Source organism: Ananas comosus, linkage group 1, assembly GCF_001540865.1.
Source record: "Ananas comosus cultivar F153 linkage group 1, ASM154086v1, whole genome shotgun sequence".
NCBI lineage: Eukaryota > Viridiplantae > Streptophyta > Magnoliopsida > Poales > Bromeliaceae > Ananas > Ananas comosus.
The window spans coordinates 3,040,206-3,053,098 of NC_033621.1; the positions used below are offsets into that span (position 1 = coordinate 3,040,206).

The 12,893-nt window shown below is 34.2% G+C and overlaps 1 protein-coding gene across 1 annotated transcript; it reads right to left on the bottom strand.

Annotated features, from left to right (window-relative positions):
• Window positions 404-5,938, bottom strand: LOC109728657 (nucleobase-ascorbate transporter LPE1-like). Its single transcript, XM_020259145.1, has 14 exons — window positions 5,758-5,938; window positions 5,467-5,564; window positions 5,046-5,222; window positions 4,549-4,649; window positions 4,348-4,423; window positions 4,086-4,145; window positions 3,794-3,978; window positions 3,528-3,624; window positions 2,631-2,717; window positions 2,491-2,549; window positions 2,306-2,397; window positions 2,144-2,221; window positions 1,022-1,182; window positions 404-935 (listed from the first exon to the last, which is right to left on the bottom strand). Exons 1-14 carry the CDS (start codon window positions 5,852-5,854, stop codon window positions 717-719), a joined length of 1,587 nt encoding a protein of 528 aa, XP_020114734.1. The 5' UTR covers window positions 5,855-5,938; the 3' UTR covers window positions 404-716.

Below are 12,893 nucleotides of genomic sequence, written 5' to 3' on the forward strand. Positions count from 1 at the left end.
ATCTTGCAAAGTACATACAGCCTCGAAAAAAGAATTGTGAATAAAAGTCAAAGGGAAAAGTATAATGCCAAACACTTAAACTTGCACTTAATTTTTGACTAAAATAAAATATATGATTAATAGATCATTTTATTCTACCACTTAGCCCTTCTTTCTGTTAGCATGGTAAGTTAACAGAGAGGGAAAAAAGTGTAAAACCAATATATTAACCCCAAAATTTTTAGGAAATGCTTTTGCATAAGCCACTTTATCTAAGGGCAAGTTTTATCTGTTTATTTTCTTTGAAAGTAGAGCCTAAAAGGAAATTTGAGAAAAAGGTGAGATGAACACAAGCCTTTTGATCTAACAATAAAAAACCATAAAAATGAGCCGTACTTGACAAGCTATTTCATCTAACCAACCATTAAGATAAACCAAAAGACGGTTGTATTCAAATTCAGTATCTGCATAGACAAGGTACATATAATTCTACTAAATCCAAGAAAAACGTAAAACCCTTTTTAAGAGAACTTGGATCATCCTCATTTAGAAACATGTATATTATTGTAGACAAGCAACAAATCAATAACTCTTAATTAAAAAGGTCATGCCACATGGGTAATTCATCTTGCCAAATGTTTTGGAATCGAGAGCTATACAGAAAATGTTCCAATTAATCATCTTCTTTCGTCCTCGTGTTTGTCGTAGTTCTTCATAACAATACTACGTATCTGCAACTAAAGTGAAGGAAAATATTTGCTTAGGCCATAAGGGAGGGAGTAAAATTCTTCGCTTCTCGTGTCGGTGCTGTAATATCTAAATTTCTCCCACCAATGCCAACCGCTATCTCTTCTAACCGAAGGTTCCCAATAAAGGTGAGTCCAATCCAGTAAATAAGCAATTATAGCCGCGACTGTTGCAGGCGACGAGAATATCACATTAACAACATCATTGAACTGCAACAAACAAAGGATTAGAAGTTAATAAAAAAGTATTACTGATGAATATTGAGATATTGGGGCATGATAAGAAAAATACATACCGATCTCGAACGGGTATGCACGGGGCCAAAACCGGCTTCAGTTTCATACTCCCTAAAATATTGTGGGATCGACAAGCCCAAGAACAAAGAAATGCCGATAATAAACTTATTCCTTAGACTATTAAGATTGCAGAACTGAAGGAGGCCAATTCCTGCAGAAGCTGCATAAATATACAATGAAAGAAGTAATCAGAGCCAATAGAGTGAAAGATTCAGGAAACTATAGGACAATTTGAACCTAGATGCTTTCCATACTTCCTAATTTAAAACAACTACAGTATCTGATATCAAATATCGATACCTATAAATATCACCTAAGGCAAGTTTGGTTCGAGTTATATAACATTACAGATTATTTAGACATAACCAGGTATCAGATATTTCTGAATCAAATACTACTTATGCTGCATTACCGTATTTGGTTTAATATAGTAATATAATGCTGGATTATAGTATATATAGAATTATTATGTTTGGTTCAATTTATAAAATTCAGTAATCCCGACAGTAAAGTGTAGTGGGGAAGGGTTCGTGCGAATAGAAATAGGGAAAGAGAAGAGGAGAAAGAGAGAGAGAAAAAATGATGTAATAAAATTGTAATTTTATAGAACATGCAAGATTATCTGCCATTAATAATACGAGATACCCTCCTTTATTCTGTAATACTACATTACTTACAGACGGGATGAACCAAATGCAATTATCCTAGCAGGATTATCTGTAATTTTGGCATGGTAACCCGAACCAAACGCGCCCTAGAGTATTTCAGGCTTCTATTATTAATATAATACCATTTATTCGAAAAACAGTGCAGAACCATTACCAAAATGGACAATAGCATTTCTTGTTTGAGAATGAGAATGATCTTGATCTAGACAAGTAAAAATATGTCTAACAAAAGAAAACTAAATAGGCTGAATGAAATTTTTGGGACTGTTCTATGTGCTAAGGTCTTCAGAGTGGCTTATCATGTGTTTTAGAACTCATTAAGGTTCGGCGAAACAAACAAAATACATATCCAAGAATATCAAAGGTCGAAGCTATGGTAATTGAACAAGTTAATATGATAAATGATAGAAATATGGTGATTAAACAAATAAAAGATTTAAACAAAGAATATACCAGCATAGGCAAAGAGGACGCAGTAGAGTGCGGCAACAAGCGGAAATGGGATAGAGGCAAGAACTGCCCCAAATTTTGCTGTGATATTTTGAGAACTGTATCAGATTATCATGAAATATGCAAGAGATATCAATACAAAATATTGTATGTATAGAATATCACCGAAAACTGAGAAGAAGATCATAAAACAGGCCGAAATTTTAATAACACGTCGACTTCCGACTCGTGTCAAAGCCAATAAACCTGCATTCTCACTGTTTATAAATTCACCAGTAAGATATCTTAAATTTTATCGTTAAGTTCATATTCTTTTTCACTTTGAGTATTATAGAAAGCAGATTGTTTACACTGATGCTGCTGAGCCATTTGCAGTACCAAAAATACCATCCAACAAAATAGCTATTCCCTGAAATTGTTGAAGTTATATGAGGCAAGAACTTCATAATATATAAAAAGTAACAGCATAAGATCGCTAACTGATAAATACCTGCCACCCGACTCCGCGGCTGCAAACGGAAGGTGGTATAAATGTCGCACTTGCGAATCTCGATGCAATAATAAAAGTGCCCGTCGACTGCAAAACAACATATATACTTAAAAGAAAAGGAAAAAAAAAAATCTAATTCTTAAGACTTAAGAACAAAACATATCCAGATTATAGCATATGTAGGAGTCTAGGTTGAGATGAGAGGTGGGGATATATAAGGGGTATTGAATAGGGTTCAGCACTGTAGGTTCCAAACTGGATCACTGAACTGAACAGATTCATTTCAGTAATTCGATTTGGTTTAATCTTATGGATTGAGAACATAAAAGAACATGTTTAACTAACTTTTATGATGCTTATCCAGGTTGTGGGCATAAACACAGTGACGCTTTTTTCTGCAAACTGAAACTTGAAGGTTATCTGTCGCAGATAAAACTTGACAATAGCCAAAATCCTAAAGCTGTTGCAATTAGTCTTGAAACCAACATCTTAGATTGTATATTAAACCATTAGATATTTGAATTTTTTTTCCTTATAATTTGTCGATGATTTTTATTCATATATTCTGTGATCTCAGATGTTCAGAGAATAAGTTCCTATTGAATCAACAAGCTCAAACTACAAATGGATGATTAAGATACCAACTAATAAAAGAACAAACATACCAAACAACAATGAGGAAAACACGGGCAACGAAAGCTGATTACTAAACATCTCATAATAATTCTTAGCAAACTATGCAATTAAAGACATGATTTCATAGAAGTAACATTTGCTGACATGAAGTCAACTGAAAAGAAAAAGAGCCAACACTCAACATATACATTGCATAAGGTTCTGAAGGATCTGATACAGTAATAAGCAAGTGAAACTAACAAGATCTTTCTACATCAGTACCTCGATAAGTGATGCGAACGAAGCGGCCATCATGGCGAAAACATCTCCCGCATGAAAACGGGGACCTCCCCATTGAAATGGATAAGGAACTCTAACCCTGCAACAATTCGTCGATGAAATCTTAATCCAAAAGAAGCATCTCAATAAGAAGTTAAAGCCAACGTTGAGAGTCTATTAGTTGATATGACTAATGAACATGCATAAGGACATTCCTACTGATAAGGTACATTAGTTCCATTTAGCATTGAGTAGTTGCAGTGAAATACCAAGGAGAGGCGTAAATAAGTCCGGCGCGATCGACACGGCAACTAAATTGGGTCTCTGGAGGCCTATCTCTGTACGCACCAGCAACCGTCAGAATAAACGCGTAGAGCCACACGATAGCCACGACGATTAACAAGGCGAATCGATCGAAGATCACTCTTCTTCTTGTATATGAATGTGGAACATACTGCACAAAAATGAAATTACTAGTCAAAAAAGAAATGCTACAAATACCCAATTATAGAAGTTATAAATAAGGTGGCTTCTGAGTTAAGTTGTCTGAGTAGAGTTTACCAGAGAGAATATGACTAGAAGAACAAGTGCTGGTAGCCCAATTTCTACACATTTAGCCAGCTGCAGGAAAAAGGAACAAGCACAATAAAGCAATTAATAATAAAAAAAATTGACAATGATCTAATGATGTGTTTGGCTTGCTTCTGCTTCTGCTCTCAGCTCTCTTCAGCAGCAAAATGGAGTTTCTAAATCTCGAAAAGAATTTTTACTTAGATAGTACTTTATAAAATTACACTGTATTATAGTAATCGTAATTACTTACTTCAGGGAATGCAATATAGTAAAGTCCAAGAGCTGATAAGGTCACAAAGGGAACTGCGGCGAGGGGGCTAAGAAACCTATTCAATTCAAAAAAAAAAAAGAAGAAAAATTAGAAATGCATTTTTGGAAATAAAGTAATGCAAAAATCCAATTGCAAATAATGAAAAAGGGAAATTAAGAAAGAAAAGAGAAACACAACAACCTAACAAAAATTCTCCAGAGGCCAAAGTACCCAACAACTATCTGAAAAACGGAGGATAAAATAAGAGCCCCTTGTATGGATCTCATGGTGAGCACAAACCTCTGTTAATTCACCCAAAAAATAGCCAAAAAAATAATAATAATCAATCCCACGAACTCCGAAAGGAGAAAAAGATAGTAACTCTTTTTGTCGGACATACAGAATTAGATTGAATAGAATAAGACGAAAAAGTTGAAACACAATCATTCTTTTTCAAACCCCGTCCTCGAAACTCGGCCCCGATGCTTTGAGATCCGTGCGGAGGGGGGATCGGTAGATGCGGGACGGGTCCTGGCGCCAGTTTGGCCCGGGACCCGTTTCGGCCGGTTTTCTTACGGGCTCGTGTTTAACTTCCTATCCTATCCAATTCAATTCTGGATGCGCGAACAGAACAGTTTGGTTCGCGGAGCAGTAAAAACATAATCTGGGGTTCAAAGCGCGGGCAGAACAAAGAAGACCTCATAAGGGTCGATTATGTAGGCGTAGCGTCTGCTGAGTATGATGGAGATGGTGGGGAGGAGGTAAGTGTAGGAGCCCCCGATCACAACGGGGAGCCGCGTCCCGAAGTGAACCTGCAACAGAGTGTTGATCCCAGCCACGAAGAGCAGCGTCTGAATCACCCTCGCCTTCTCCTCCTACACACACCATCAACATTACAAAAACAATACATTAAAAACATTGGCAAGGGTGAGAACCGGTAGTGTTTAGATGTCTCACGTTTTAATGCAGCATAAGTGGAAAATGAGATTCTGATCACCTTATAGCAACATCCTTACTCTAGTACTTTATATTGATTTGAAAAATACCATATTATTCAAAAAATTGATCTGATAAACAATAATTTAGAAAGGGGTCTAAGACGAAGAAGAGATCGCTCACATGTCTGCCGCCCATTAGGGGGACTAGAATGGTGGGTATGATAACTGTAGTGCCCAGCATCACCAAGTAGTGTTGGAAGCCCAGAAGCATAGCTTCCGCTGAAAAATTCAAAAAAAAAGATTAAAAAAAATACAAAAACACAAGTGCATTAGCCGTGAGAATGTACCTAAAAAGATCGATTTAATATAAAACAGTTGAAAAAAAAAATGTAGTTATAGTATATCATGTTCACGTGCATATTATATATTGTGCATACGGAAAAAATATGATAGAAAATGATTCAGAAATAACCCCATGGCGGAGGGCTAGTGAGGCAGTAGTCGATCCCCGGCAACTGCTCCTTCACGGCGAACGGCACGAGCTCCTCCGCCTTCGGCCCCGGCGACATCTCTCTCTCTCTCTCTCTCTCTCGTGTTGTGAGGGGAGAGGATGTGTTTAGAGAGAAAGATAGAGAGGGGGGGAGTGATATAAAGGAGGGAGTGTGAGAGGGGAGAGGAAACGCACGAACGCGCGCTTTTGGTTTTGCGTTGTAGTTGGTGTCGTTCGGCCTCCCCCGGAAAACCTTCGGTACAAATGTACGGAGACCCCTCAACTATATGTTCTTTTGAAATATCCCCCTCTTATTTTATTTTATTTTATTTTTTTAATTGAGACTTTCGCAACTTCTTAACTCTTTCTTTTTTTTTTTTTTTATTATACGAGTTGCCAGTATCGTGCATAATGTATACCGGTTATTATTCGTTAATTGATCTGATTTTTATTTACAAAAAAAAAATTAAAGTTATTAGATTCGATAAAATTTTTTTTTGCATAATTTTAAAATAAATTTGAGAGAGAAAAATAGCATGCTATCCGACTTTCTTATTTTTTTAAGAAATAAACTAATATGAAAACGTGAAACAATTAAGTTTCGAATCTGGATCTCGGGTACCAATCACCAAATTCTTTACTGTTTGCACTAGAGGTGGTCGGTTTTCAAAGATAAAAGTTGACGGGTTGTTTCAAAATGGCATATAGTTGAGGGGGTCCTTGTACATTTTTACCTATTTAAAACTATGTCCATTGAAAAAATAAGAAGATAATTAGATAATTGTGATTGGACCTCCTCAGTTATTGGCTATACCGGTGTGGGCTCCTCAACTTAATAATTTCTTTTTTGAATTATTCTAGTGTGCTAAGTTAAAATTATTATTATCTATAACTTATTAATAATTTTAATATTATTTTCTATAAATCAATTAAACAATCAAACTAAATAAATTTACAAAATAAGTTAGATGAATTTTTTAAATTAAACCAAGTAAAATCACTCAATCTCCAAAAAAAAAAAAAAAACTCAAAAAATTCAAACAATGCCAATAGTAAAACTAAATTTGAAGGGGCTATTTCAGAGAACTCTGTAGTGAAGGGGGTCTCGGTACAATTTTATCTAAATTAAATTGATAAGGATAAAATATGCAAATATAGTAAGTTCATATAAAAGTCTCCCTAACATTTTATATGGTCTAATTTTCCAAATTTCAAATAGTGCGTGACATTAATGACATGAGAGTGCATTTGTCTTAGCATCTATGTCTTGGTGTTTAGATATGGAAAAGTGGAATACTCAAAAAGAAAAAAAAAATTTAAAATACATAAAATTCTTATATAAATATTCTTTTTTAAAAAAAATTTTATGACTTTAAAAATCTATGTCTTATCTCTTCAAAAATTTAAGTCAATACATTTAGACTCCCTCCCTCAGGATTTCAACACTATTTCATCTGTTTTTTTATAATTTATATCAAAAATATCTTTAAAAATAACATAAATATATGAAAAAATAATTTTTTTATAAAATAAGGAAGAACAATTTGATTATTTCGCCTTCTTCATTGACACGGTAATTTTCTGAAAATACTTTTAGACAAAATATAGGGAAAAAAATAGTAAAAAATAGATATTTATAATTTTTTTTTTTTTATATTTTAGTCAAAAGAATGAAAGAAAAAGTGTAGAAAAAGTAGAGACTAGACATGAGTCTGTTTTATTAGATGAGAGTTGGTTAGCTAGAAATTGAAGGATAGGCACACCCAACTCTACTTACCTGATCTTTTTAAGTTCATGTGTGATGTGGACATGTTACACTCACAAGTCACAAGAGGGTTTTAGTTTGTAGCTTTCATGAGCCCCAGATTTGGTGAAATTGTTGCCTGGACCTCGTGCACCATGCACCAGTATTCCCCAAGTTCTAATGTGGAAGCTTAAAATTATTGGATGTGATATGCAACACCTATAAAAGATTTCGATACTAGAATATTTTATATTATTTTGAAAGCTTTTTTTTATGATGTGAACTATGCTAGCTCTGTTAATATCGTTAAAAGTTTTGAGACTACTTGTTAAGCTATTAATACCATAAATAGTAGGGCGAGAAATCTATGAGTCGCGGGTTTGAATTTTAAGTATGTTTTGGGTAGAAATATAGGTGGCCAAGCTGGGGAAGCAAATGAATCCAAATTGATGGAGCATTCGTCCCAATCCACCCCGAATAGGACGGTAAGTGGTAACAATAATATAGAAAATTACAACCTGACCAAAATCTGTCCCAATCCGCTAAATAAATAAAGAGGGAGGTTGGAGACTCTTTTTTTTCTTTTTCTTTTCTTTTTTTTTTTTCTGATCCGTCTTGATCCGTTCAGAATCGATCAAAAATTCGCTCCCGTCCTGATCTGCTCCACATAAAGCGAAAAGTAGAAGTCAAAAATAGTATAAAAATTAACATGCTCTGAATCCGTCATGACAAAACATGTAATGGGGTTAGAGGAGAGGGACTCCTTCCATTCCAAGATCTGTCCCATTTGTATTTCTAAACTAAGCTGCGTTTATGCTTTTAAAAGTACTAAGTCATTGGTGTTTGTAGGTTTTCAATTCTTAGATTAAGGGATGTGTGGTTAGGATGATGTGGACTCTCTAGGGTTGAGTGAGTGGTTGGTTGAATAGTATAATCTAACGGGTAAAAATAATCAAAGACGTAGATCTACCGGTAAAAAATTTATAATCACCAAGTGCTTGGTGCTTTTACAAGCACCATAGCCGGACTCCATATGTGTGTGTGTGTGTGGCGCGCACGCCCGTGCGTGTGCGTGTGCGTGTTCGTGTGCGTGTGTGTAGGAGGGAGGGAGAGAAAAAGAGATTAATAGAGATTAATTTGAGACTATTTCGTGTATAGATAAAAAAAAAAAAAATTCAAGATTTCTATTATTCTAACGTGAAGCATTTAGAGATTATGGATCTTATTCAATTTTTAGTAGGAGAATTTGAGGCCTCTATAGTAAAAATTAAGGAAAACTTTAAATACCCTCCTTGTGGGTTCACTTTTTCTCACTTTAGTATCCTGTGGTTTAAAGTGTATCAAGCTAGTACCCTGTGGCATGTGGTTTAAAGTTTATCAAGTTCGTATCCTATGGTTTCTCACTTTCTCACTTTAGTACCCTGTAGTTTAATATTTTATTAAGAGAAAAATAAAATCATAGAATACTAACTTGATACAAAAATAAAACCACAGGATACTAATTTGATATAAAAATAAAATCACAGAGTACTAACTTGATACACTTTAAACCACAGAGTACTAAAGTGAGAAAGTGTGAAACCGCAGGGTACTAACTTGATACACTTTAAATCACAGGGTATTAAAATGAAAAAGTGCGAAACCACATAGAGGGTTTTTTGAAGTTTTCCCTAAAAATTATAAGCTGTAGTTCTTAGCAAAGATGGTGGATCAGGTCCAGCCAATAATTCTTGACATGATTAGGTCAAATGGTCGAGTCTTGACCCTCGCACGTGCGACTCTTTCTTTTCTCGGAATGTCGTGATCATACACCAACTTCAGCACCAATTGGTTAGGAAGTTCCTTCTCTCACCCTTTGGCCTAGATATTTTAAAAATAATTTTTACATAATTAATTTTAATTTAAAAATATAATTTTTATTAAAAATTATAGAGCGTTTGTCAAAATCTGATAGAAAACTCATTTTAAAAATCTGTATGGTAAATTTATATAATTTTTTTGCTATCTTAGTGATTATTCAATATGGATTGATTCATACATTAATTTCTGATATAGACGTCTCAAATTACGATCCTTATAATCAAGTTTTCAATGTATACCCAAGATATTGCCTCCCTCCATAGTTCAACGTATTTTCACAAGGATCTGCTTAATAAGGTATTGAGATGTATTAGCATACATAATATAAAGTTTTTTTTTAATAGCTCATTACACAAATGTACGAGAAGGATTGTAGAAATTATCAATACATCAAGGCTAACATCTTAGCTTTTTTCTTCTAGACTAGAAGTACAAAATCTTGTATGTTTGAATGTATAAATCCACATAGATATGCTAGAAAATTACGTAGATACTTAAATGCTTAATTGTTCATACAGGTACAGGGACAAATAGATCATCTCTCATTATATATTCATGGAGCTACAACCCACCATTTCCCGTACGAATAATGCCACAGTAAACCAACCGTCTTTAGAGCAAGTGGCAAAGGGCTTGGTGGTTGGTACCCGAGACCCAAGTTCGAATCCTAGTTGATTTATATTTCTAGCTAAGTTTATTTCTAAATGAAATAAACGAAGCAGGTAGCGTGCTACCTATATCTCAAATAATAATAATAATAATAATGCCACAGTAAATAAAATGCATGGTAACTAAAGTGACTGGGGCTTTCCAATGCAATATGGAGTCCAGTATCTGGTGATCTGCATTAGTCTTTTAGTAGTGTAGTTTCCATCATTCAGATTTTGCTCGATCTCATCTACTCCTACTAAGAGTGTGCATGCAACATGAATCTTTGCATAGGTGGGTCCATTGTGTCTGACTATATGTTGTAATTGAATGACCAGAAAAACAGAAAAATTGAAAAAAAAAAAATAGTAATCTGTAATGGACATAACATAATTTTCATCTTGTAAATTTCCTATCGCATCCATAATAAGTTGGGGTTATTTTCATTCCAAATTTTAGTGTCAACAAAATCACTAGAACTCCGCTGGTAAGGCATGGGACAGGGCTTGGGAAGGTATTGTGCTCCACTCCTCGTTAGAAAGATCTTAGAGAGTTCTGATTGATCACAAGCACTAACAAACTATTTAGTGAAGCTTTATTTTAACCGTACATTTCACTTAAAAGAAAATATCTGACTAACTGGATCGTGAATTTAGTATAATTACTAAAGCGATAACAGAATGATAACGTGAGATGTACAGTTTGTGAAACAACCATTGTACTCTAAAAGTTTAACCTATTAGAGAACGATGTTTAAACATTTTTATATTTAACACTCTCCCTCACGTCTGGACTCGAAACTTTTTTTAATCGGCCCATGACGTGGGCTTGAATTAAATGGAAGAAAATTAATATGCTAGGAGTTTGGCGTGACTCGAACTCAGGATCTCCTGCTCTGATACCATGTGAAACAACCGTTGTACTCTAAAAACTTAAGTTATTAGAGAACGGTGTTTAAACATTTTTATATTTAACACAGTTACAATGAAGCCTTTATGGAGTAGTTTTTTAGTGCAATCTAAATCTGACCCAAACTCGACTCTCGTGTAGGGATGTTGGCTATCGAACAATCTCCACACCGTTGATTAAATTAATTGCACATTTTAAGCTAATGTTAACAAACTTCAATATAATTTTCTTATTGAGATTGTAGTAGGTTGAGAAAAAAGAAACCAGTTAAGAACAATTCATGAGAAATAAAGAATAATTTAAATCCAAGTTAGCAAATATCTATTTTCCTGGTAGAAGTTGAGAAAGTAATGCCCACATCAGGGATAGTCCTGCTGAGCTGTTTGAGCAGTACTTGACCTGTCTAGATCTTCTGATATCACTGTTGGAGAATAAAAATTGTGGTATAGTACTTGTATATCTATTAATTAAGGGCATTTACTTTGATAGTGAAGGAGAATCAAATTAATTATCCCCACTTCACAGCAAGGAAAATGCTGTATATGCACCCTTTATAGAAGAAAATTTTTTAAAATGTTTTGGTCACATATGCTATGTGGCATGGCCCAATCAATCACAATTGATCTCTATGATTTACCCATCCCATCATAATTTATAAAAAATTATTTTTATTGTACTTTTCTCTCAAATAGAGACATTGATTAGCTGCACATTTTTTATGTGGTATGACTGCTACACAGAAGACTTTTTTCTTATAGAAAATGTACATTTTGCACTCTTGATTTAAGAGTTGATAAACCTTTTTAGAGTCTTAGTTTTTTTTAAAAAAAATTTAATTAGACAATTGTATTGACAAGGGTCACAAGTTGCCTAGGGTATAAAATTTACATGTTATAAGTAGGGTGTATAGGTAGTATTGCTCCTATAGCCATTAAATTTTAATTTATCATAATCTCTAACTCTCACTTTCTTAATTGTTACTCCAATTTAGTTGATTTGATACTAATATTTTGCCAATACAGCAGTGATGTGGCATTTTAGTAATTGTAACTTTATCGATTGCCCCAGTTCCACATTAACGATTCATCACTGTTTAACCAACTAAATTAGACTATAGGACTTGTTTATAGAAATTTAAAAAGTTCGAGCAAGAAAGTATAATAAATTAAAGTTTAAAAACCAAAAGTGTCACACATCAGTCTGAGTACCAAAAGTGCAATTTAGGCTTATTTTATCAGTAATATATCTAGTTTATAAGAGCATAAAAGTGATTCCAAAAGTAATACCACATAACCATTAATCTTTTTCAATATTTAACACGGGTCGCAAAACAAAGTTACAACCTCAATTAATAGTGGACTAACTAAAAGTCAAATCCACGCTTTCCACCTCTCATGAGTCACAGGTTATTATTGGATAATTTATTCTAAAATAGGATCCAAGTAAATTTACTTATTTCCACATAAATGAATACATAATCAATCTTTTTTTTTTTTGAGAGAGAAACGTAGCATACTATTTGCTTCGTTTTGCTTCTTTTTTTTTTTTTGAAAATAAACTTAGCTGAAAATGTGAAGCAATTAAGTTTCAAACTTAGGATCTCGAATATTAACCATCAAATCTTTTGCCACTTGCGCTAGGGATGTTTGGTATCAACCTATAATTTTTAATAGATCCAGGTTCAATTAATATGACAACTTAGTGCAAAATATGAGTCTATTGCCTACTTACTAGTAATTACTAAGTAGAGAGGGAGAGAGAGAGAGAGAGAGAGAAAAGGGAAAAGCTTTGGATAGGATAAAGTTAGGTGAGAGTAGAAGAGAGCTTTTGAAAAAGCTTCAACAGGAATCTTAGAAGAGGTAGTTGATGTAAGTTGCAGCAACCATGAGAATGTAATAACCAATTAATGGAAAAGTAAAGGTGGATTGGTTATTATGGAAGGCACAACTCATCTACT